General features: G+C 45.2%; 2 protein-coding genes across 4 annotated transcripts in view; one reads left to right on the top strand and one right to left on the bottom strand.

The window, feature by feature from the left end:
• Positions 1-15692, bottom strand: part of LOC116949756 (BAI1-associated protein 3-like) — a 48443-nt gene extending 32751 nt beyond the window's left edge. The window contains exons 1-12 of one of the 2 annotated variants that reach the window (XM_032967396.2): positions 15397-15692; positions 14979-15092; positions 13305-13364; positions 12807-12873; positions 10602-10812; positions 9023-9067; positions 7639-7716; positions 6122-6224; positions 2674-2781; positions 2148-2267; positions 1911-2014; positions 615-732 (exon numbers count right to left, since the gene is read on the bottom strand). In XM_032967396.2, the coding sequence (XP_032823287.2) occupies positions 615-732; positions 1911-2014; positions 2148-2267; positions 2674-2781; positions 6122-6224; positions 7639-7716; positions 9023-9067; positions 10602-10812; positions 12807-12873; positions 13305-13364; positions 14979-15092; positions 15397-15417 (1149 nt within the window). In that variant the 5' untranslated portion in view covers positions 15418-15692. Of the gene's footprint in view, positions 1-614; positions 733-1910; positions 2015-2147; positions 2268-2673; positions 2782-6121; positions 6225-7638; positions 7717-7873; positions 8010-9022; positions 9068-10601; positions 10813-12806; positions 12874-13304; positions 13365-14978; positions 15093-15396 lie in introns of those variants that run through there. The other variant, XM_076072293.1, reaches the window with a different exon arrangement.
• A 5843-nt stretch (positions 15693-21535) lies between these two features.
• Positions 21536-27014, top strand: part of LIG1 (DNA ligase 1) — a 31216-nt gene continuing 25737 nt past the window's right edge. The window contains exons 1-2 of one of the 2 annotated variants that reach the window (XM_032967398.2): positions 21536-21828; positions 23454-23540. In XM_032967398.2, the coding sequence (XP_032823289.2) occupies positions 21812-21828; positions 23454-23540 (104 nt within the window). In that variant the 5' untranslated portion in view covers positions 21536-21811. The remainder of the gene's footprint in view (positions 21829-23453; positions 23541-27014) is intronic. The other variant, XM_032967397.2, reaches the window with a different exon arrangement.

The raw sequence follows: 27014 nt of genomic DNA, 5'->3' as shown, positions 1-27014 counted from the left end.
TGGATAGTGGAGTGTGTGGCTGGATAGTGTAGCGTGTGGCTGGATAGTGGAGTGTGTGGATAGTGGAGTGTGTGACTGGATAGTGGAGTGTGTGGCTGGATAGTGAAGTGTGTGGTTGGATAGTGGAGTGTGTGGATAGTGGAGTGTGTGGCTGGATAGTGGAGCGTGTGGCTGGATAGTGGAGTGTGTGGCTGGATAGTGGAGTGTGTGGTTGGATAGTGGAGTGCGTGGATAGTGGAGTGTGTGGTTGGACAGTGGAGCGTGTGGCTGAATCAACTCCTGGGCCAATTTGAAGCCTTGAACACAGGTCGGAGGATCTTAAACTCAACCACGGGTTTCAACTGGAAACCAATGCAGAAAAGTAAACACCCGTTCTTATATGCTGCCACGTCTGTGCACTCACTGCTGTGAGCGCCGCTCCCGTGCCCTCCGTCGTTGTTGGAGCGCGACTGCGAACACAGTACGCACACGCCTGGTGGCTCTAGCCAGTTCTAACATCCGCGCCGTTGTCCTACGGGCGCCCGGATCCGAACTCGGCAAGGACGGTCATTTTGGGCCGTTCTAGTGGAAACCTGCACCGCGCGCTCAGGCAGTGCCGCAGCACGAGCAGTTACCTCTGGGCTCTGCGCATCCAACCGTTTCCAGGTCCGCTGCATCTCCTCAAGGCACGGCTGCAGCATCTCATAGTGGACGCCTCTGCTGCACAGCTCCGTGCTGTACACGATCCAGCGTCTGCGAAGAGAAGTGAAATTCAAGCAGGGGACGTCCTAACCCGTTTCCCGTTCCGATGACGTACATACATACGTACATACGTACGTCATCAGCTGTTCTTCCAATTCCATTCCAATGACGTACATGTATGGCATCAGAACGGAACCAGAATTAAAAATAAAATATCTTAATCGGTACCGAGGCTCCCGCAAGCCCCTATGGGAAGGCGTGCGGCGCAGTTTGTCGCCAGCTATCAACGAGCGCGGTCGTGTCGCTGCGGTTCTCCGCGGTGAGTCTTTAAAAACAACGGCGCTGTGCTGCAAATGAAATTAACGATAACCGCTCGCGTGTTCCGAGATTCAGCGGCGAACGGGTCACCGCCCTGCAACTTGCAGACGTCTCGGAACGGGGAAATGGTTAAGTGGATCAAGCTGTTTCCCAACACAGTTCCTCCATCAATGGTGCAGCTTCCCATTTCCACCGATCGTGAGATAGTGTGTGTGTGTGTGTGCACTTGCATTGCAAGGTCTAAAGGGTGAGGCTACATCGCCGCGGCGCCATGTGCACTGGAGCGGACTCGCACAGCGGGGCGTGAGCATGCAGACTTGTTGCGACTACAAAAGAGGGACCACGTGTGAGCGGCGATTCGAGGATCCAGTGTCAGGTGGACATGATTTTGGCAAAGGGAATGAACAGATGGCATTGCTTCCACCGATTGCCACCCCCCTCCACCCGCCTTTTACTTTCTCCCTTCCCCCTCGCCATCCCTCCCCCGTGTAAAGAGACTGCGTTCCTGCTCGCAGTTCGCTACGTAAGTGGGGCAGTGAGCGCACTTCTCTCCCTCTCCACTTTACACCTTAGCTATGCTGATCGGGCATCTGCCCTTAGAATTTCTGTTCCCCCCCCCCCCACCTTTCCCATGTTACTGCTCGAGTTCTGTACCGGGCTCTTGTTGAATTAAAACATATAATAAATAGATAGGTGAGTAAGAAAAAAAAAATTTTGTTAAAAACAGACACCAATGCTTACGGATGAAATATCTACAACAACAAAAAAAAAGACCTCACCGGACAAATGCTCTTCATTTAAACAACGGGTTCGTACGGAGCCGCGTGTGGATAAAACGAGAAGCCGTCGAGGTTCACAGCTCGCGCCGGTCGCGAATTTCGTTGCGAAGTTCATAACGGGGAGGCACTCACGCCACAGCTTGCTGAGACGACGTCAAGCCCCGTTGCACGCTGTTCAGCGCCAATATCCGGGTGGCCCCTGTGCTCAGCTCGCCACTCCAATCTTGAGCCTCCCTCTGCGCGGGGCGACACGCAAAGTGAAGGAAAGTCGGCCGTGGCTATTGCTGTTGTTGGCCAAGGGGAGCACGCGAATGTGCAGAGGCGCAACGGAGGGGCGCTCGATGCCGTTGTAAACGAGCAAAGACTTACCATGACCTTGAGTTCATGTCTCAGCAGCGCAGTCATAAGCACGAGCTGGATCTTTATAGGGTACCTCTGCTTCGGCGGAACATTGCTGTCGGAACTCGCCGACGCGCCCGTACTGGACTCCTGTGAACAAAGAGCTTCATAGCTCATCGGATTCCTCCTCTAGTCGAAATGACGATTCTGATTGATTCTGACATTCTGCAGCAATACATTAGGCGTCAGTATCGGCGTCCTACACGCGTGGGTTTTTTTGTCCGCGTGCTCCGGTTTCCTCCCGCACGTAAACACTCATTTGTCTGAAAGCATCCGAATATGTAGGGGACCGCAAGCACGTGTGGTTAATGCAGACATGATTCCCTGCAAAAGGTTTCCATCGGGTGGTTGAATATCTTAACGCCTCCTGTTTCATTTGTCAGAAAGTGCAAAACGCCGATTAATTTTAATTATCCACCACGGGCCACTCAGCTATTAACTCTTGACCATCGGTTGTCATCCATTCCGCGTGTTGCACACTCAAGACGCTCGTCACCTTTTTAGCAGAAATGTGAAGCGAGAGGTGGCAATCGCCGGACACGTTACTGAAGCTCGGCTGCTTCTGCAAATGGAACCACTCCTTCCTTCCAGCCATCGACAGTTCCTGTAGGCAGGGGTGGGGAACGTCCGGCCCGCGGGCCGTTGAGGGCCCACGAAATAATTTGGTCTCTGGCCCTGCCAAGGCAACCGCAGGCGGGACTCGAAATTCAATAAATCTCGGAGCAAAGCTGGAAAAGCAGTTGCGAGTAGCAACATCGTCAATACCAGCTAATATCATCACACGCCTCGCCAAAGAGAAGCAGTTGCAGCCCCATCACATTAGGGGTGAGTTAATTAAATGTTTGACCACATATAACAGGCTAATTTTTAAGTTGATAATTTTGTATGGCCCGCGAATGATGATGTTATAAATATCCAAATGGCCCTTGGCAGAAAAAAAAGGTTCCCCGCCCCTGCAGTGCAGGGGCACCGACCAGGCGGGCTGAGCAGAGCACGCGAGGTGCCTTCAATGTGCTCTCCTATTGATATCAATCAACAGGAAATAACAAACGTCGTACCGTGTTGCAATTGTATTAAAGACGTTATTTTTCATGATTCTAAATAAAAATCCCTAAGTCATACCATCACTGGTAGTGCAATGCAGTACCGTGCGCTTTCTTGCACGCTACATATTGTAGTTTAAAGATGTGTGTAACACGATGAAGCTGCCATGTTCACGAAAAAACATGCAACCGCCATACCTTTTTTTTTACATATATAAACTTAATAGCTCAACAGGACAAAAAAGAGTCGTGACCCTGTAGTTAACAAGACTACAGGAGAAGAAAGACACCAAAGCCCAGTTTCACGAGAATGGCAAGGTACGTGACGCATGGTGTCCATACATGCATCATCTATGAGTAACAATGGATCATAATTTGACATGCAGCTTGAGTCAGGTCGAATGTTGCGAAACTCCCTTCCCGTGGGTGTCAAGGAGGTGCCCGTAGCTTTACATGCCAGGAGAAAGTGTCACAGCAAAGTGTGGACTAATCTACATCTGTCCCTTCTGTATGGGATAGTTTTGCCACCCCCCCCCTCCCCCCCCCCCGTGGATTCTTTTCCCGTGTTCTCTGGTTTCCTGCCACATGGCTAGATGCTCATTAATTGGCTGATAACGTTAATATATAGAGTACTGCAGAGCTTGGGGAATTATTTGTAGCGCCGGCTCACCCCGCGGCTGCTGCTGCTGCTGTCTTCCAGCTTGTCTGTGGTTGCTCACCGGTTGCAAGATGAAGTGCGCATGATTGGCGTGGCATAAAACTAGCACGTTATAGATTATTATACAAACTACAACAACAACCGCCATTCGCCATGTGCACTTTAAGGCCACGTGAAGTGTCGAACGCCCGCTGGCAGGAGGACACGGGGCAGACCCAGGTGCCATGGGTTGACTGAATGAGATGACTGGCTGATGCACCACCTGTGCCTCCTACTGTGCCAACCTGCTGTGCTTTAACTACCCGGCGCTCCGCTCGTTGTTGTGAGCGTCGCTCCTCTGCCCTCCGTTGTTGTTGGAGGGCGACTGCCTCCAACTGCCCAGTAGCGTCCTTCACGAGCCTCCTCCACAGAGGCCGATCTTGACACCGCTGGTACCAGTCATCGGCAAGTCCACTCAGCTCCACGTCCTTCTGTACCACATCACTCCGTCTCTTCTCTAGCCCATGACACGCTCATTTAGCCCCTTCGATCCGGCTGAACAAAAACTGTTTTGGCATGCGGTGGCTGGGCATGCGGGCTACATGACCCAGCCAAACTACAAACTACATACACACTTTGTAGTGTGAAGATGTAATATTGCATGAGTCTCCTTTCTCTACACCTCCGACTATCCACCATGTGGATGGCAGAATGCATCGTATTGAGATTTGAGAGGGTGCCGCGCGTTTGTTAAGTTGCCGAAAGAGCAACTGTTGCTTTTTTTGGTCGGGTTTTTTTGGCAAACACTTTTATCTTCAGTGAATGAAAATCGTTGCCGACGTTTGATCCGTGCGGTTCACTCGGCTGTATTAGGTGCACAGTACATTTAGTGAAGCTGTGCTGATGTTCACCAACAAAAAATAAAGCATCCCTTTGTAAAACGAAGCCCTCAAGCAACCCATCAGTGCTCTACCGCTGTCATCTGTATTGTCTTGGTATGTTCTTGGATTGTTGTTATTGTTGTTTTGCTGCCTTGCCCAAGCTTACACATCTGCAAAAATGTATATACAAGTGCAATTTGTACTTGCATGCTGAATCTCTATTGCATAAATGTATGTTGAACTTCTCTCGCACCATGCGTAGCCAACCGTGTTAATCGGAGGTGTGGGAATTGATGATTTAATTGCTTAACTTGTTTCTATCTCACTCCTGTATCCTTTCTTGGTGTTTTTGGTAGACATAAACCTGCTGACCCATTAATTTTAGATTTGAAGCTTTTGTGACTGCAAGGATTCATACTCTTTGTTTTTTTCGGTAAAGTCACATAAGTAAAAAAATCAATAAATAAATGAAAACAACTAAATTAAATCACGAAGTTTCGGAGGCAACACAAGCTTCCGTCTTCAGGTGTAAACCGTCACAGCAAAATTGCTGTATCAAGTGAAGAGCTCTAAGAGACCCAAGATTATATACAGGTTAACGGGGGGGGGGGGGGGGGAAGGAGCCAGGCTGGGCCGTGGGGGGGGGGCTAAGTTAAGCCGCCTTTTGTTATGCTGCAGGGGGTGAGGGGGACGGAGAGATCTCCTTGTGCAGGCGATGGCACGTGGTTGAAGAAAGTTAGACCCATGAACAGGAGGCAGGAGGCAGTATTTAAGCTGACAAACTGGTTGCCTTGCAGTATACTGCAGTAAACTATAAGACTGCTAAAGTTTAACTTGGGTTTAACTTGGTTAAAAAAGGGGCTAATCAAGCTGGGAATAGAAACCAACTGGAAAACATGGAAATGGCTGTACAATTATAAGGCAGCTAAAGTTTGACTTGGTTGATGACATCTTTCCAATGATTGCTTAATTTAAAACCATCCTCTCGGTTGAAGTTGTGTCTATGTTTGTATATCTGGATGGCTTCATGGACAAATCTTTGGTAGTACCCGGGAGGTTTGCAGAGTACTTTGGTATCGGAGAAAACAATATCATGAGAACCCGCTGTGTTGTAACAATGATCAGCTACGACCGAAGAATTCGTCCTGCCGTGTTTCAAATCTGATTTGTGCTCGCGAATTCGGTCAGAAATATGTCATTTCGTCTCCCCAATATAGCAGTCACCGCAGGTACTAGTGGACACCTGCAATAAAAGAGCTTCATAGCTCATCAGAGCCCTCCAGTCCTAAGCAAAGATTCTGATCGCGATTCGTCAGGCGTGATAACGGACACGCGTGCGTGCGTGCGCCGGGTTAGTTGGGATGCGATGGCCCCCGAATTGACCTTCAGAGAGATGTCAACGCAGCCCAGGAAATCGTCCGCCGCGCTGTCGTCCTCCTCCTTGGCTGAGTGGCTCTTCACCGACTTGACCACCTGCTTCAAATACCTTCCACATAGCACACAGTGGCATATGTCGTCAAATAATAAAAAATCATAATAATTTGCAATGCTTATTGCATGTCCAGGAAAGACGCACTGAGTCTCGAGGCGTCTATGCGCATTGGCATATGTGTGTCCATTAACATTAACGAGTGTTAATAGTGTAATCAACGCATCTTTACGTGCAGCGCTTAATTTCTCACTTTTTATTTTCCGGATCGCTGCGAGGCTGGCTTGGAATGGGTTGTATCCATAGAGTTCCAGGTGTGACTATCCATCATAATAAAGCGATATCATTGTACACTATATTCCTATAATATGTGCAAATTAATCGAAAGCATCATTGTGGAGAATGTAAATAGCAAACGGATAAGCATATGTATATATCTCTTTCATAAATATTTGTCTCTCCACGTGAAATTTTAAAAAAAGCATTTTGGTATCCAAAAATGTATCTGAGAACAGCGCGTCAGACTGTACGAGTGAGTGTCTAAGCGAGTAAGACTGCTCTGGCTGAATTGAAGTACTGACGACATGCCTAGTTTCAATAGTGTAAGTTTTACGGTGTTGGTTGTGAGGTCGTAGAAAGAGACCACGTGTTAACCACGTAGGCTTTCGTGACTAATGGTATGATTCACAATATATTTTTGGGGGGGGGTCATATCAGGTAAGTAAAATGTTGTGTCATAAACCCTCCTCCACCCGACACGGCGAACTAATAGACTGCAGGACGTTTTCACAATTCTGGCAACTGCCTGATAATGACGGTTGTAACAACCAGCAAAACACCCGTACACAATTGTTAAATGTGTGTGGATCGCTCTCCAACGCACCGGTGTGATTAGGCCTCGGCAAGGTAAGGTAATTTACCCTTTTTACCGGGTGAAAGGGTAAAGGTAAAGGTGTCGACATGCCAAGGGGTAAGGTAAAGGGTAGGGTAAAGGTAGCGCGAAGTATTACCCGGTAAACACCTTGTTTACCGCTCGCTAAAAGCTCCATGGCGCAGTCCGTGGCCTCCGTTTAAAATTGTAATCATCGAGTCTTCTATACGAATAAAGCGCTCTCCCTAGCATTCACTTGTTACAAACTTTGTTCATGTGTAGTAGTACCCCAGTAATTACCTTGTAATCGGGTAATTTTTATGGGGTAAGGGTGAAAGGTAGGGTAAAGGTAGGCTCGTTGCTTTTGACCTTTTACCTTACCTTACTAAAGGGTAAAAGCTAAGGGTAGAGTGATTATATTGTGGTAAGGTAAAAGGTAGGGTAAAGGTAGGCTCGTTGCTTTTGACCTAACCTTGCCGAGGCCTAGGTGTGATGCTGCTGTAGCAGTAATACGTTGAACACATTTGTCAATCACGTGACAGCTTTATTAATTGCGAATCACGTGATAATGAGACTGGAGAGGGTGGATGAGGAGCTTACCTGTGAACGCCTTTAATGGTGTGCACTTCATTCAGTGTCTTCACGGCGTCCACAACAGTTAAGTCCTCATCATAGTCCCTGCTCCACCGGACCACAGGAACACGTCCAACGATTACATGTCCCAAAAATAAGAATAGATTTTGCCCTACATGGCAATAAAACAGGAGGTGGTGCTATAATGTTCAAACACCGAATATCTTTTGCAAGGCATCAAGTCCGCATTAATCACACGTACTTGTGGCAAAAAATATGCAAACAAGCTCCGATAATAATAATGATGTCTGTAATTGTCTTTGAAACTGATTGGCCAACACCTGAGACAGCGGCCATCTTTATGGCCTCGTCTCTGCACCTGTCTATGGTGGACCAGAGAACGCCAAAAGGGGCCGTCAATAAATGACGTCACGCGATTTGGGACGATTTTTAAGCCCCCCCCCCCCTTCGTCACACGGCGTCACAAAAAGTCAGACCCCCCCTCAAATATTGACGTCACAAAGCTCTGCCCCCCCCCAAAATATATATATAAAACATGCTTCAAATCGCTTTAAACTATTGCCATTGTAGTGCGTATTTAATGTGGCGCTGCACTCTGATGTTGCAGGAGAAAACATTTATTAAAAAGTCGATTTCATTAAGTAGAACGTGTTGTCTATATTTATTTAAAGTTTGCACATTTTTATGTGACGTCACATTTCTCAAACCCCCCACCCCCTCGTCACACATCGTCACAAATGTCTGACCCCCCTCCCCCACCCAGGTGCGTGACGTCATTTATAGACGGCCCCCAAGGGCGACCAATGCAAAGGCAATGCAAGTATCAGATCATTTATCGATTGGGTTGAGCAGTTATTTCTATGGGACCTTTTTTTTGCCAGTATCAAAAATAAAGGTCCCATGGGTTAAAGGTTCTCATTAACGTCGGCGAATATCTGATCGCTTTATTTAAATAAATCTATATGCTAAGTGCCGTATCAATCCGCTGATGGATAAAGGCCTCCCCATGCCTCGTCGAGTCATTGGGGGGTTGTTTGATGGATGTCACTCGCCAAGTTTAGCCATGGCTGGGAATCGAACTCGGTCACCCAAGTACATAGCCCAGGACCCTAACCACAGCAAATACCACTCCTCCACATTGCTCTTCGTAAGATCACAACATCCTAAAAAGGTCAACTGAATCAAAGACCCGTGCGATTACTCTCAGACGCAGATTTGCAATTTGTACATAAACAGACGAGATTAGTTGTTATGGAAATGTGGGCATCTGTCCCAAATATATCTGTACAGCGCGTAAAAAACTGCTTTGTATAATTGTATAAATATATTGCTAATTATTACTAATCCATAGAAACGGTGTAAACATATTTGATATTCACAACAATCTTACCAAATGTCCAGATGAAATACTCCATCTTTTATATCCGTCACATCTCTGCAAAAAAAAATGTAAAAACAATTGTAAAAGCTGCTTAACTATTCACATTTTTTTTTTACTTTTTCCAAACACGTATAAGTCATAAATTCCACTTAAAAAGACACCGGGCATGCAAAGAGTCACATTAATTCACATTTCCATGTAATATACAAATTGAACATAACCTCAACAAACGGCGTTTCCAATTAAATGACAGGTGACATCACCATAGCGCCTTGCACCAGGCTGTGTGTATGTTTGAGAACTCGCAGAGAAACACACGCACATACTGTATGTATCACCCAGCCAAGCTCACCTCCGATTAGCACGGCCGGCTACACACGATGTTAAAGAAGTTCAACACACGTAGCCATCGAACAAAGACGGTCACCGCATCGCGCACTTTCAGATGCAACTTCTGCGGCCGTCTGGAACGCTCTTCATTCCGATATTAGGAAGCCACTGGAACTATGCACTTTAACATTATTTCAATTGAAAACTCATTTGTTTATAACTGCTTTTTTGTGTTTAGTTAATTGTCCTTCCCCCATACCTCCGATTATCACGGTTGGCTACGTGCGGTGCGAAAGAAGTTCAACATACACATCCTCCCTCTCTTACCCTTGCATCCCATCTCCACCTTCCCTTCGATATGTCGCGAGCTCCTGCACTCACGACATCACGTGACCCCAAACTTTTCCCACCTCGCCTCATGATCTGTGTGTCTCTTCACAGGTTCATGTGCGAGTCGAACTTCTGACTCTCATTTTAAAAAAAATGCCCGGTGTTTGTGCTGTGTGCTTCCTTACGTGCACAACACCAAGGCGTGTCGCTTATAAATGCACAGAGCAGCAGGGAGTGATGCATGCTTGCTGGAATTACATTTAGATAGAGAAAAGTTAACACGTGCGTTAGAGGACATTCGCGGGTAAGAGACACCACAGCGGCTGTTGAGAAAAGCGAGTGGGCTTGGGCATGACGCGTCGTCGCTGGAAGGGATGGCTTAAATAAAACTAAAAAGTAAAACTATTTTTATTTGAACAGGTAAAGCCCACCGAGCTATGAGATCTTTTTCAGGAACAACCTGACCACAAATGGAAGCTCAACGCAGTGGCGCATCATGTTTATTATTTTTTGATAGCAACCAAATGCTTTTAAACGCGTGTTTCTAAATGTGGAGGTAAATGCATGCGACCACGGTGAGAGACGTGCAAAACGCCAAATATACAGGGGGTCAGGGTTGGGATAAGACCCACGACCTCCTGCATACCAGGCGAGAGAGATAACATCTCGCCACCGCGGCACGGAAATCGCAGCCATTGGACGAAAAAAAAACCACCCGGGAAGAGATGGAGCGATGAAATCAGATCGTGTGCAGGTGCTATGTGGATTGTTGCATCACGATACTGTGAGTGGCAGCGGTGGCTTAGGGAATCCTTCATCAATCTATCGTGGCTGCTAGTGATTATATGATGCGTGCTGTTCGCCCAGGGCTCTGTCATCCCAGCGTTTCAGAGGTGTGGCGTCGGACAAGAAGTGAAGACTTCCTCACAAGTTGAAGCTCTCGTTCCAGACGGGGTTGAGCGTCTTTGCTTTGATCTTGGTCATGCACACGGACTTGCTGAACGAGCACTTGTTCTCTGCCAACGGTTTGGCATCGCTGTGCCTCTTCTTCTTGTCGGCAGCATCCCACGCGCTCGGCGTCAGCTCTCTGTTTGCCGACCCCTGGATTATTCCTAAGATGCAGTAGGGGTCGCTGAAACCTGAACAGAAGAGGCGAGTGGACACTGCATGAGACGACGCGAATCCGCACGCTTGACCGTTTAAAATGAAACACACTTCGCCATTGCGAACGTCAACAGCCACTTGGCGATCCACTTCGTGGTGAGGGCCGCTGTAACGATCCGTGGAGTACTTTTACGTGACATGATTACACCTCGCTCCATCCCCGCAGAGGGTGGGTCACTACACCAGTGACATACTCAGTGAAAAGTTAAACAAAACGTGCTCCTTTCACCACCCAGCGCTCACCAGCATGGTGAGGTATGATCAGATCTGCACGTGACTGATGCCCTGCATACAAGATTTCCTTACTTAAAACCTCGTGTGATTTTGAAATTATTTTAGGCTACAAGGCCACTTTTTTTCCCCCGCAATTTTATTCCGATTGTGCCATTTGGCATCGTGCTGTGTGAGAGCACCGTGACATTTAAATGTATAAAATAACAATTTCAATGTATACAATACAAATTTAAATGTATAAAATAAAAATTGACATGTATAAAATAAAAATTTAAATGTATAAATCCATCACCTCTCGTGGCCCTCCAATGAAATAATAATTAAAATCTTCATTTGAAGCTTTCGTGACTGCAGGAATCCATACTCTTTGGTTCTTTCGGTAAAGTCACGTAGATAGAAATAAAATAAAATAAATCACGACGTTTCGGGCGCGACACAAGCGTCCGTCATCAGGTGGGAAAGCCTTGGCCTGCTGCTCATGCAGACTGTTTTAAAGGTTTGAAATGGGTGTAGCCCCAAGGGTTATAAAGAAGTGGCTAGTGATGTTAATGTCGAGGATGCCGCTCTCTTATCGTACAGTTACACGCAAATTTCTCACTTTGACATCACTAGCCCCGGCCACTTATTTATGACCCATGGGCTACACCCATTTCAAACCTTTTAAAACAGTCTGCATCAGCAGCAGGCCAAGGCTTTCCCACCTGATGACGAACGCTTGTGTTGCGCCCGAAAGGTCGTGATTTATTTTATTTTATGCCTACGTGACAATAACCGAAAGAACCAAAAAGTAATTATTAAAATGTCTACATTTAAATGCTGTATATACATTTCTTTATAAATGTGTAGTGTAATAGCGCCGCCTGCTGTCCAGCAGCGGCAACTGCGGTGGACGAGCAGTACACACGCCGGTGAGCATAGACGCAGGTGTGTGTCGGCAGGGCGGAGGAACTGGGGCAAGGGTGATGAAAGACCCCATCTGGAAGCCCCTGGAACCCGCTCGTGGGTTCGAGAAGGGAGGCGCGGCCTGGCTCCTCCCTGGCATAAAAGCAGCGGAGAACGGGAGCTCAGGGCTGCCGGTTCTGGGAAGTGGACTCGTCTCGTCCTCCCTGCCGTCTTCGCTGGATATTGCGCGGCCGGATAGTTGTTGGCTGCCTCGGTCGGCGCCGTCGGTGTTACACGGTCAGGGTTGTGTTTAGGCTTGGCTAGACGGCTAGGGAGAGTGCGAGGGCGAACCTGTGAAGTGTGAAGGTGCCAATAAAGAAGGTGCCTCCTGGAATCCCTTGTCTCCGAATCACTGACACTACAAATGTATACATTAATCGGCATCCTTTGCTGCAATTTAAACGATAAATATATACATTTGAATTATTATTTCATTGCAGGGCCATGAGAGAGGTGATGGATACATTGGAACGAGAGACCCTTTCAACCAGCAGTGGATAGATGATGATCATTATGAATTAACTTTATTTTCATGTGTATCATGTGTACCCGTACGGCACAGGAAACAGAGCATTGTGCTTCTGTGATGTACAGAGGGCACTGTGTCGTTTATATTTGGACATCTTGGGGCTACCTTGATCCAGCAGTAGACAGATCATGCCTGTTGACGATTGGCGACTCGGACGAAACTATCAATCCGTGGCACTGGAGACACTGGCTATTTTTTCCGCGAATTTTCAAACCATTTTTAAAAAGACAACCACAAACTGAAAAGACACCAAAGCGGGCTCACCATTGGCATCCTTTGCTGCAAGGTTTCTGGCCTCGATCACCTCCACAAACAGCGTGTAGGATGGAGGCTGCAGGAAAGAGAAACCAACCAGAATATACTACACACACACACACGCGTGTGCACGTATGCACAGTCACAAATACACACGTGTCGATTTGCAAAATACGCACGGTACATTTTGAAAAAATGATAAACATTTTCCTCCTCCATGGTTGGAATATTGCGGGCCACTCGCACGTCTTCCAAGACACCCGGCCAGCATGGAAGAGTAGGCCAAAAAATACCCCCGAGAGGGACTCTGTAGAGCTCCCTCCGAGATACACCTTTACCTATTACGCGTTATGGTTAGAATACAATTATAAAGACAAGAGGATTCCTATGAAAACGTTTATGCTTTCTACGGAGTGAGAAGCTGCAGAGGTGTCCAGGTGCATTCCTTCCAACCCCCTTTGGCTTTCCCCAGACAGGAGTTGACTGCGTGTGGATTGCCTCAATCACCGTACGATTCTTGACTTTGTTCACGACTGCGAGGTGCTCGTCCGCACTTTTATTGAAGACCTGCGAAACAGCCACGGTCGTGATTGTCGAATGTGTCGGCAAGAAATAGGATCAGACGGATTGCGAACACACACGCAAACAATTTAACACGTAAACAATTTAACACGTAAACAATTTAACACGTGTAAACACTGGTGGTGAGACTAGGCCATGAATAAGGCCGTCTCTGGTGTAGGCCAAACAGTTTCAAAGACGATGCAGAGATTGTGTTATCAGGGCATGTTTGGTTTGCATGTTCACCACAAGTAGTACTGTGTGTGGTTAATGCGAACTTGATTCCTTGCACAATGTTTCTATTTGGTGTTTGAACATCTCAACACCTCCTGGTTTATTGCCAGAAAGGGTAAAACCTCTTCTGATTATTCATACTTTGATTTTGGCAAAAAAGGTCCCATGATTAAAAAAAAAATAAACCAGTGGTGCAAACGGTTAGCACCGTGCTTAAAACATCGGGCTGTCGAAGTTTCATTCCCCATCATGGCTAACGTCAGTGGCAACTCACGAATCTCACCGGTTCACCAACTTGCACTGACTGGTAAAGTGTGATCAAGCAACTACCACGATGAACTCGGTGCAGGAAGGAAACCTGTAGATTGATAAGGACTGTAAAAGTCTAGCTTTAATTATCCATTAAACCTAATTTTAACAGATTACATGCACGGTCTGTTCTCCTATAAAGCGGTCGTTGCGTTACAGAAGAACACCGCGTTATTTGAAAATCGCGTTATAATTAATTACATATACTATAGAGTAAAGCACAGTCGGCGATGCAGGCTGAACAATGGCTGAGGCGTCTGGGTAGCATCTAGAAGCATCCAGCAGTATCCCAATGCCTCGTGTGATGATGCCACGCCGAGGCAGCCGTACGACCGCTTATTCCGACTCGCGCGACGTCACTCCGTTCACTCAATCGCGTTATATCCAATTCATGTCCGCGTTATACAATAATGTGTTCCTTCATACATTAATTGCGTTAAATACAATTCGCGTTATGAAAACAACAACAACACGCGTTATAGGAGAAAAGTCTATCAAAATGCGGTGGCCATTCAATAAGGTATGATGGCCCAGTCAATCAAACCTTAACAAAATGAGGGCCAGCCAATCAGGTTTAGCACGTGGCTTATGCTTGCCCATGATAGTAAAAAAGAACTCACATCTGCGACTCCTATTAACGGTGGAGTCAGGCCGATCTACAGTTCTTCCCACTACCCATGGGTCAGCACTCCTATTATCGGTAATTTATCAAACAAGAGGTCAGAGATACCAAACAAATACCGCACGAACTGCTAAATGAGTCCTATTGATTGCCGTCGGGCGGAGTCGGTCATGTCGTTTAAGCCCACACGCACTGAGACGTATGTTCATGAAATAAACCGAAGGACACGTGTCCTTAGGAATTCTATTGGACTTAGGAGAGATGAGTGCTCGAGTGCTAGCCTGGAGCAAATTGAAGATCACAAATTGGGGGCGCAGTGAACACGGAGCGAAGTAAGCACCGAGCCATTTCAAGCCTTAACAGTTAAGATAAATCGTATAATTAACTCTGCATGGATCACACAACAACCAGCGCTGGGCAGCTCACTGTGACCGTGTTAGTGGTGGGTGCTGTACCTGCTGTACATAGATCAGAAGCTGGTTCCTCGAGATGTTATTCTCATCTTCGTTCTCACGCTCGCCTATCCAGTGGTGAACCATGTAGGTGATGTCTTCATACAGCGTCTCCACCTGCATTCCACGCGGCATGAAAGGGAAACACAGCGAGACCCCGATTGTCACGTTCACGCTTCAGACACTGAATAAAATTTTGGTCAATTTATAAAAAACAATCTTGAACTGTTTGGGCTGACAGTCACAGACATGCATAACCTATATGGCCATGTTAACGGCACAGCCGGGTAATTTGCCACGGCCAATATGTACAGACGCTATCTCAAAACGATTGCCTTCTTCCATCCTGCAGTGACAATAAAAAGTGATGATTGCAAGTAACCTTATTTTTAGTACATTCACAAACGTTGAAGACGCTTACCTCCGAGTCCAAAGCCTCCATGTCAGCGTTGAAGGCGCTTGACGACTCCGTCTTCGGTGGCTCCGATCGCAAAATAACAGTTCTGCCTCAACCCATTTCCCTTTTTAATAACTCTTGCACAGCCTTGGAATTAGCAAATCTACGTACAGTACTTCCTTTGCTGCTGTGTTTCGCATGCCGTGTGAAGCATCTGCTGCTTAGGCAAAGGGAGGTGGGTGACTTTTAGCCAAATTCAAGTGTACAACTTAGCCAGACGCATTTGACAATTAAACACATTCCAATGAAAATAAATAAAGCATATATTTACCATCAGTTTTGTCTTCTTGGTTCTTTCGGTAAAGTCACGTAGAAGGGAAATAATAAAAATAAAGCATCTTTTTTATTTTATTATTTACCTTCTACGTGACTTTACCGAAAGAACCAAGAAGATGAATCCCTGCAGTCACGAAAGCTTCAAATCGAAATTTTACATCAGTTTTGTTTTAGTCAAAATAAAAACTCAGTCCTGCAGGCATCGTAGATTATTTTAAAAAAAAAACTTTCTATGCAGTTCACTTGGTACACAACTGCTCGTAAAGATGTGCAAATTCTCTCAGATACTACAGTCAGCCAATGATCACACACTTCATAAAAGCACGTTCAGATTGAACATTTATAAGAAAAAACACACACATTTTGGAGACTGGACTTAAAACGAGACGTACATTTCTGTGGCCAAAGTTGTGAATGGGAGTTGGTTCAATAATGTTGGAGCACATTTCACGAAAGCTCTGTTTGGCAGTGCCAGTGTGAGAGGAAAGGACATGACCTGCCAGAGGAATCACAGTTGACTCACGGAATTGCACAAGAATGATTGCACATTGTGATTGATTCAACAAGATATGGGCAATTGGGAGAGACACGACTGGCAAGCACAACGGTGTATCTGACATCAATGTGATGAAATAACGAGGCAAGCAATCACACGATGGGGTACCTTTGGAAGATTACATTTGATTATGAGAAGCAACATGCCAATATGGAGAGGAAAGTTTTCATGCACCTCACTTTACCTGCCATGACATTACTTGGGAATCGTGAACTCTTGACAGAGTATGTGGAAAATAATGCTGAAAACTGCACGCAAAGAATGCTAATAGGCACACTGAGAGACATCAAGAGAAACACAGGTATTAGATAACATAAATCTTTGATGATCTTGTTTACCAGTACAGAAAAGTCGGCTCGGACAGGACACATCACTAGAAGCGACGTGGTAACGTGGGAACACACACACATACACATAAGATGATTCTCATTGCAGTGATGGTGCTATGAGATCAGCTTGCGTGCAGGAGCAAGAGAGATTGTGGTACCACGGGACCATGATGGATGAGGACGACATGGAGAGGCATTTACCAGTGTGGGTAGATAATGGGTGATGTTGATGATGATTCAGAATAATCTTAGTCAGATTTTTCAACCTGCCAAAACACTGCCAATTGTGAAATATACATATGGTCAACCTGTGAGTATAACAATTGTCTTTATTTATTGTAGTAGTTGCAGACACAAGATCCGAGGTGGGCATGAATTAATCATAATCATCATCAGTTGTCATTACAGCATTTGTTTTTTAAATGGCTGTCAATTAAAATACATGGTTATTTTTTTAAATACTAAAATAGTTTTGGCACTAATTAGATCAGTCTGCATTTCTTCCCACTCAACCCCTCACCCTCCACGTCCCTACTTGTAAGAACACAAATTCTCGAGCGCTAACAGAATGAAAAACGCTTATAGAATCATAATAACTAGTTTACCATGGTTTTTTTACGAAACTTGTGCAAAAAATATCTGTTGCTGTATATACATTTCCAAAGGTTAAATCTTAACGTTTAACAATAACAAGACTACACTTCAATGTCGAGAAGAAGAAAAGTTAATACTGTGCAGTAAGTAATATTGTTTTTACTGCTCACTTACAGTAATGCTGATAATATTTGAAAATTTTATCAAGAGGAAGTGGTCAGATGCAGAACTTCCACCACAGCATAAACACATACATGCACATGCAAGTCTTGACTCTTCAACAAACCTTGACTCTTCAACAAACCATAAACACATACATTCCATTTCCTTCAAAAGTATTTGACGTGGTTCTATTCTACGTTACTTTACCGAATAGAACCAAAGAGTATGGATCCTTGCAGTCACGAAAGCTTTAAATCTAGTATTTGACGTGGGTTTTCAGCCAGAGTTGTTTGACCGTACAGGCAAAACAACCCCAACAGTTGGTAACTCATAGTGTCCTGTGAGCAATGGAATTGGGGAGGAGGGCTCATATTAATTATCTGTTTTGATTTAAAGCTTTCGTGACTGCAGGGATTCATATTCTTGGTTCTTTCGGTAAAGTCACGTAGAAGGGAAACCCAAAAATAATAATAAAAATATAAAAAAAAAATCTCACGACGTTTCGACTGTAACACAAGCAATCATCATCAAGTGTGAAAACCACAGCCACTTTTTCAAATTTTCTTGCTGTGGTTTTCACACCTGATGATATTTGGTTTCCCTTCTACGTGACTTTACCGAAAGAACCAAGAATATAATTATCTGTTGTTCACAGCCATCACAGTGGCCAAAAAGGACTCTGAATGGGTTTGAGGGGCTGGAAACCCCTCCACCATCACTTAAATTTCCCCAAAAATAAATTTTAAAGAGCAAAATAAATAGGCCTGGGCCAGAGACCCCGGGGGGACAGGCGCCTATGACATGTCCTGGCCAAACCCCATCTGGTCGAGCCAGGAGATTGAACACCATGGTTGGCTGCATAGAACGTTTGGATTCTCACTGTGGAGGAGAGGCTGCCATTCCTATCGGGAGCTGGACCAAGACCGCCGAAAACTCTGTGGAATACAGGAGGCTCTGTGGTCTAGTTCTGACTCCAGTCACTACGAGGGGTGGACAGTCCTCCGCTCGGCAAGAAACTGTCAAACAACAAGCAATGACTTCTTCTGAACAAAATAATGAAGGGAGCGTGGGAGCATGGCGGTAAGGTGTGGGAAGCTGTGCTTCCCAGGCTACTGTGGGCTCACCTCCCCATAAAACTGAGGCAAGGATTGTTGGTGGTAGTGGCTTACATTCCCACTGAAGAAGAACATCAGTGGTGGGATGCAGGCAAGGTTGATGAGTCAGGTGTCTTCTATGACCTCATGCTGACTAAAGTGGCCCCTCGGGATACAGTCATCCTGTTGGATGACTTTAATGCCAAAGTGGGTCATAACGGAGGCACCTGGGCTGGAGCGATTGGAAGGCATGGACCAGATCAGCTCAATAACAACAGTAGGACGCTGCTAGACTTCTGTGAAGCCCCGTGGGCTTGTAATCACCAACACGCTGTTTTGACAACAACACACATCATGGATGTAGAGCAGATCCAAGCAAGAATACCCACAATAGCCTGGTCAACAGTTTGCTGATGAAAGTTGCAAGTGAAAAATCTCATCTTTTGCAGCTGGGGCTGGCATTGTCCCCCCTCGGGCAACCATGGAGGAGGCGTTCCGGACAGCTGAGAGAAAGCGAAATTCCCTTTCCCGCAGCATCTCACTTCTGAAGATGAGGCTTAACCGCAGCCTTTGTTCAGAGGTTCGGAGACCTGTGCGTCACTGCAAGAATAAGTGGTGGCCATGGGTGGCTGAGGAGATGGAACCTGCCAGGACATCTTATGATCACGAATTAGTCTTTAAATTCCATAGCAAAAAAACAAAATTCGCAGTGCCACATCTATCACCGTGCTTAAGGGTAAAAAAAAAACTGTTCTTGAGCATTTCTGAGGTGATGGGGGAAAAGGGAAGCCCCCTCATCCCAGATGATATGATGGGAAAAGGTTGGGTTAGCCATTTGCTGGGGCTGTTGTGCCTCAAAATATAAAGAGGAAGTAAGCCCCCGTTGTGCGCTATATATTTAGTATTCGTGACAATTATTTAATGTCCATTACCAAGGCCATTAAGCGATTTTATGCTGTCGATAAGTGAAGAAATAATACGTAAGTGTATTAAATGTTGTCCATTTTTAAACGTATTTAATCAATCGTAGCAACAAATCGAGTTAGTTTTTGTAACGTATATATACTGTAATAAAAAAATAGCAACACAGCTAGTCAGAGTTGTTGAACGTATGTAAATGAAATATAGCAACAAATCTAGACGGAGTGTATCCTATGCTTTTAACCCCTTACCAGTACCTAGCTTATTACAGACCAATTCAGACCTTATTGGTCACCCCGTGCCCCTTATAAATCTCAACGTTCATCCTACAAAGTCCCATCACAAGGGAGAAACACAAACAAATATACAATTATTATTATTTTTGCCCGTATTGAAACGGCTGCACGCTGTATGAACTTTGAACACCCAATTTCCCTCTACAGGAATACTGGGTTAAATCGTATGGGTTGACACGGTATGGTGAGTGAATATTTTCTTATATAAGCGCACAACTTTATCTATCTGTGATGAACGCTGTACTTTCCGTAGTTTTCCTGCAGGGGGCGCTGCGAAACCTGCATGCCCCCTGCATGAATGACGGAGGCGCAGGGACAGACGTTCGATCACGTTGGAATCGATTTGCACGGCCAGCTCTGTGTCGCCTTAGGGGCCGTCCATAAATGACGTCACGCACCTAGGGGGGGGGGCGTGGTCAGACATTTGTGACGATGTGTGACGAGTGGGGGGGGGAGTTTGAGAAATGTGACGTCACATAAATTGCGCAACTTTAAATAAATATAGACAACACGTTCTACTTAATTAATTAGACTTTTTTAATAAATGTTTTCCCCTACAACATCAGAGTGCAGCGCCACATTAAATACGCACTACAATGACAATAGTTTAAAGCGATTTGAAGCATGTTCTTTTTTTTGGGGGGGGGGGGGGTGCAGAGCTTTGTGACGTCATATTTGAGGGGGGGTCTGACTTTTTGTGACGCCGTGTGACGAAGGGGGGGGTAAAAAATCGTCCAAAATCGCGTGACGTCATTTATGGACGGCCCCTTATCTCGATCCCACGATCCCATAATCCCAAACAGGTGAAAGTCCGCATCGAACCGAACTGCCAGCAAGGCCATCTACTTAACGACGAGAGAAAATTCACACGAAATGTCATTTTTAATTAAGTCTTCCAGATGTAAAATGATTTAAGCTTTTGATGAGGAAGTAAAATGATCTAATTCAAAACATAATACAATTCAAACATGTTTAATTTTAAAACTTCAAAACGGAGCATCGCATGCTTGTGTGAAAACTCCGTAACGCTATCATTAATAATAACCATTAGCGGGTGACGTCACTTCACATGGCGCACCCCCCTCATGAATAATCACGAGTGGGTGACGTCACTCCACATGAAGCACCCCCCTAATTAATAATCACGAACAGATGACGTCACTCTAGATGGCGCACCCTCCCTCATGAATAATCACGAGGTGACGTCAGTCCACATGGTGCACCCGCACCCCCATCATGAATAATCACGAGCGGGTGACGTCACACCCTCCCCTCCCCTTATTAGTAGTACGGAGTTAGACTGATGGCCTTAATCTAAGTTGTCTTGTGGTTGCGTGACTTAAGATGTTTTCTTGTTTTTGTTTGTTGCGGTTGCACCCGATTCAAGAGCCGAATGGCTCACAGGGCTATACCAAAATAAATGAAACTGAATTTTTTTTAATAATAATCATGAGCGAACATTAATTTCGATTGAATATTTCTGATTTACTGCAATAACCCCTGCCTTGGACGGGCTATGTAGGCTCGTACTTTATATCGCAGCCGAAGGCAGACTCTTTATTTAGACTGGAGGAATCCGATGAGCTGTGAAGCTCTTTTTCTAGATGTGAAGCTTTCGTGACTGCAAGGATTCGTACTGTTTGGTTTTATTCGGTAAAGTCACGTGGTTAACATACGCGACGCGTCACGGCATTCACCCCCCCACGCAACATGGCGCTGACTTCCACACGCACACCGATATATGACGTCACGTCCGATCGTTTTCACATTAATACAAAAAAAGCACTCCGAAAGAAGGGACCATCGCTAGAAACGTCGCCGATCATTATGAAAGGCGCAAGTGCGGTGACGAGTGCGTTGAGTTTGAATTCTGTTCTCGTGCTCTGTGTTTACGTGCATATCCAGGTGCATATACTGTATAGGCGTGTGGTGACGTATAGGCGTGTGGTGACGTCACGCACGGTTGACTTTTGACCCCTCCCTCCACCAAAATTTGGCGCGAACTTTTTGCGCGTCGCGTCGTCATCTCGACGCTTGGATATTTATTTAACGCCTTAGGTTTTTTTAGCTATTTTATCTATTTAAAAAAAAACCCTCAACGTATTGCCGTAACAACAATAATAAAAACCCCATACAGACGAAGAGAAGAAAATGCAGAGATCCATCGCGTACGTATGCGGAGCGGCAGAGGAGTGTTCGAGCCGCGTGGGCCTCGAGGATAGCTGCGCGCCGGTTCTCGATGCTGTGATAAAGCAGCCGTAACAACTTCTATAATCATTGTCGTTATTATACACATATATAGCTCCTTTTGTCGAGCCATTGCTCTATACGGTGCTCCGTTGCGGGTTTCGTGAAGGCGGGAAGCCTAGGAGTGCAGTACAATGTGTTGTTTTCGCAGAGGCCACCGTGTATGTAGGTTAACCCCAGGTTCAAGCACACCCTGCTAAGCCTGCGAGGCCTGGCGGGGATCGGGCGGCGCGCATCGGTGTGGCCAGGGCCTCGCAGCAAGAGGCTTCCCGAGTTCGCGGCCCGGCTCGGGTATCTTTGTGTAGAGTACGACGTTTCGATCGCAACGCCAGCAGGCGTCATCAGGTAGAACTACATTTTGAGAGAGAGAGATACAACAGACGCGGAGAGACAGAGAGACACAAGCAGAGAGAGAGACATCTCTCTGTGTTGTCTCTCTGCTTGTGTGTTTTGTCTCTCAAATGTAGTTATACCTGATGACGACTGCTTGTGTTGCGATCGAAACGCCGTACTCTATTTAATTTATCTTCTTTCTACGTGGCTTTACCGAAAGAACCAAAAAGTAATTCCTGCAGTCACGAAAGCTTCAAATCAAGTTTATCTTTGTGTAGTTGAGTTTGTATGTTTGGCGTGGGGGGTTTCTTAGGATTATTCCCATATATAAAACAGTGTCATTGGTGCGGACAGAACACTCGAATGTAACAGTACTCTCCTGAACAAGACTTGGGGCTCGGCATATGTTCAGTATGTTGAATTTCTTTCGCGCCGTACGTAGCCAACCGTGCTAATCGCGGTGTTGCTTTCCTTGTAGGGTAAATGCGTAGATTTTAAACTACATGTTTTACTTTTTGTGTTTAGTAGTCCTTGCCCCCACACCTCCGATCAGCACGGTTGGCCACGTACGGCGCGAAATAAGTTCAACAACGTGCAGTATACATGCAAAAGTTATCCCGGGTGAATCGTGATTAGTAATCGGATGCAAGAAGCCAGGGAAGACTGAATTAAATACAATTTGAACAGTTGAACGCAACAAAGAGTGCTGTCTGTATATATTACACGTTTCTTGAGTAATATGGACGTGTTAATACTTAATATAAACGAATGCTAAATACATTGTAGCCCAAGCACGTAGTATTGTGCCTCACCGCGTGTCGTCTAAGTGGCAGGAATGCCATCATCGCCAACATCTTTGAGAAGGGACTTGGCACGATATCGTTATTTTTGGCATCATTCGGGAACTTGAGTGATCGATTAAGTTCGCTGTTGCCCGGGTCTGTTTGCACAGGGGGTGGTGGGACAGTCGTGTTCAAAGGATAGCGATTTAGTTGTTGATCGCAAAGCTCAAAATTGCCCATTTGATAACTGCAACGGGAAATTTGGCGACGTTACAAGTTGTTTTCCGTTTAAGATGATGCATACAGCAGATGTTGGTATGTTGTCATTTTTGTTTGTTATGACTGCTTCCACACGCCAGGCTTGGAACATGTTAACGTGTTGTTGTTTTTTTTTCTGCTTGATCATTGCACTGTCATTCTCTCCCCCACAGGTCTTTTTTCCAGCCAGCAAAGGGCCAGCAGCCTGATAAAATAATACCCAAGCAGCCTGAGAAAACCAAGCCAAAACCAGAAAAAGTGTACGTGTTATAACTACCTCACCTGGTATACAGGATGTCGTGGATTCGATCCCGGCCCTGATTTCTGCTGTCTATTTGGAGTTTGCACGTTCTCCCCATGATCGTGTGGATTTTTCTTCGGGTCCTGCAGTTTTTCCCTCCACGTTTAGAAACATGCATTATCAGAGTATTTTGTTTGTATTTTGACCACAAGTGTTGTGGTTAATGCAGACATGATTCCTCGTAAAATGTTTCAGTTTGGTGTTTTAACAACTTAACACCTAAATTTTGATTTAAAGCTTTCGTGACTGCAGTAATTCATATTCCTAGTTTTTTCGGTAAAGTCACGTTGAAGAGAAACAACAAAATAATCAAATATATATAAAACAATAAAAAATTCTCACGACGTTTCGACCATAACTCAAACGGTCATCTTCAGGTGTGTTGGTTTGCATAAATTTATTTTTAAACGGCGCATTTATTTATTTATAAAAAAACGTTAGCGTCACGCGCAGCGATTTGGCAGTTTGCCCAGGACTAGTCCATCTATATTTTGAAAAGAGGAGGGGGGAGACGAAATTTTTTATAATGTATGCTGTCTGAAAGCCACTGTAAGCGTGAACAATCAATTAAGAACTGAAATGGTTTATCAAATCTTTCCAATGATTGCTAAGATAGAATCCATCTTCTCGGTTGAAATTGTCTCTGTGCTTGTATATGTGGATAGCCTCATGAACTAATCTCTCATGGAAGCCAGATGGCTTACAAAGAACCTCTGTCTTGGAAAAGTCAATGGCATGTGAGCCTACTGAATTAGAACAATGATCTGCTACGGCCGAGGTGTTGGTCCTACCGTGTTTAAGGTCTGCTTTGTGTTCACGAATGCGGTCCGAGACATGGCGTTTGGTTTCTCCAATGTAACTATTACCACAGAGGCAACTTAGTTTGTAGACACCAGGGTATTGTATGTCCGGAATCACATCTTTTACAGACGGAACCAGATAACGGATTTTATGTAATGTGTTGAAACAGACCTGGATCTTGTGTTTATTCAAGATTTTGGAGATCTTTTTTGTGATCCCAGCAATGTAGGGTAAAGTGATGGTTTTGAAAGGCTCCTCAAGAGGGTTCTTCTTCATGGTTTGAGTGATAGCTTTGCGGATTGTATAGTCGGAGTAACCATTAGCCCTAAGAGCTTGGTGTACGTGCTTGAGTTCACTGCTTATGTGTTCCTGGTCGGATATGCATTGGGCTCTATGATACAGAGTCTTGATGAGAGAATTCTTCTGTGATGGATGGTGGTGGGAATCCGGTTTCAGATAAGCATCCGAATGGGTAACTTTCCTGTAGACAGAGTGGCTCATTGAACCATCAGGTCTCTTTTTAATTAGGACATCCAAAAAAGGTATCTTGCCATCTATTTCGACTTCCATGGTAAATCTGATGGCTGGGTGTATGGAATTGATGTGGTCGAAGAATTGGTCTAGAGCAGGCCGGCCATGTGGCCAGATGACAAAAGTGTCATCCACGTACCTCTTCCATAAGGTTGGGCGCAGAGTGGCAGTCTGGATGGCATCAGTCTCAAATTTCTCCATGAAAATGTTAGCTATAACTGGAGAAAGGGGGGAGCCCATTGGGGTGCCCTCAGTTTGTTTGTAGAAAGTTCCATTCCAAGTGAAGTATGTATTGGTTAAACAGTGTCTCACCAGGGGGGGTACCTCAGTGTTTAGTCCTTGATGAACCAAGTCTTCAATGATTGCAATGGTGTCAGGTACAGGAACCTTGGTGAATAAGGAAACTACATCAAAACTGACAAGCAGGTCGTCTGGGGACAGGGAAATACCCTTGATTGTCGATACCAGGTGAGTAGAATTTTGTACCGCAGAGGTGGTCTTTCCAGTGAAAGGACGCAGGATTTCAGACAAAAAAACGAGCTAGTTTGTAGGTGGGGGAGCTGATAGTAGAGACTATGGGACGAAGAGGTGTATCAACTTTATGTATTTTTGGTAAGCCGTATAATCTTGGTGGCCTGGCAGCAGAAGGTTTCAACGAAAACTGTTTAGATTGATCAATTAATGCGGTTGAATCAGAAATTATTTTGTTGGTTTGTGTGACGAGGCTGTTGGTGGGATCTCTTTTTATTTTTGTATAACTACCATCGTCGAGTAATTCTTTAATTTTGTTGTTGTATTCTATTTTATCCATGATGACAGTAGCATTGCCTTTGTCAGCTGAGAGGACTACAATATCATTCCTCTTTTTTAATTTATATAATTCAAAACGCTCATCTTTGCTGAGGTTGCTAGCTGGCATCTTAGCGTTTTTGAGGGTTGCAGCGATTTCAGATCTTGCTACGTCTGCAGCGATGTGACCCAGGCCCCTGAGGGCAACGTCTACTTGGACAATTATATCATTAACTGGTATGTGTTTAGGTGTGACTGCATCAGCAAAGATGAGCGTTTTGAATTATATAAATTAAAAAAGAGGAATGATATTGTAGTCCTCTCAGCTGACAAAGGCAATGCTACTGTCATCATGGATAAAATAGAATACAACAACAAAATTAAAGAATTACTCGACGATGGTAGTTATACAAAAATAAAAAGAGATCCCACCAACAGCCTCGTCACACAAACCAACAAAATAATTTCTGATTCAACCGCATTAATTGATCAATCTAAACAGTTTTCGTTGAAACCTTCTGCTGCCAGGCCACCAAGATTATACGGCTTACCAAAAATACATAAAGTTGATACACCTCTTCGTCCCATAGTCTCTACTATCAGCTCCCCCACCTACAAACTAGCTCGTTTTTTGTCTGAAATCCTGCGTCCTTTCACTGGAAAGACCACCTCTGCGGTACAAAATTCTACTCACCTGGTATCGACAATCAAGGGTATTTCCCTGTCCCCAGACGACCTGCTTGTCAGTTTTGATGTAGTTTCCTTATTCACCAAGGTTCCTGTACCTGACACCATTGCAATCATTGAAGACTTGGTTCATCAATGACTAAACACTGAGGTACCCCCCCTGGTGAGACATTGTTTAACCAATACATACTTCACTTGGAATGGAACTTTCTACAAACAAACTGAGGGCACCCCAATGGGCTCCCCCCTTTCTCCAGTTATAGCTAACATTTTCATGGAGAAATTTGAGACTGACGCCATCCAGACTGCCACTCTGCGCCCAACCTTATGGAAGAGGTACGTGGATGACACTTTTGTCATCTGGCCACATGGCCGGCCTGCTCTAGACCAATTCTTCGACCACATCAATTCCATACACCCAGCCATCAGATTTACCATGGAAGTCGAAATAGATGGCAAGGTACCTTTTTTGGATGTCCTAATTAAAAAGAGACCTGATGGTTCAATGAGCCACTCTGTCTACAGGAAAGCTACCCATACGGATGCTTATCTGAAACCGGATTCCCACCACCATCCATCACAGAAGAATTCTCTCATCAAGACTCTGTATCATAGAGCCCAATGC

This window comes from Petromyzon marinus, chromosome 37 (genome assembly GCF_048934315.1).
Source record: "Petromyzon marinus isolate PM22_M1 ecotype Great Lakes invasive population chromosome 37, UKy_Petmar_22M1.pri1.0, whole genome shotgun sequence".
Taxonomy (NCBI): domain Eukaryota; kingdom Metazoa; phylum Chordata; class Hyperoartia; order Petromyzontiformes; family Petromyzontidae; genus Petromyzon; species Petromyzon marinus.
The sequence above is the reverse complement of the archived record's forward strand: the minus strand, read 5'-3'. Positions and strand labels throughout refer to the sequence as shown.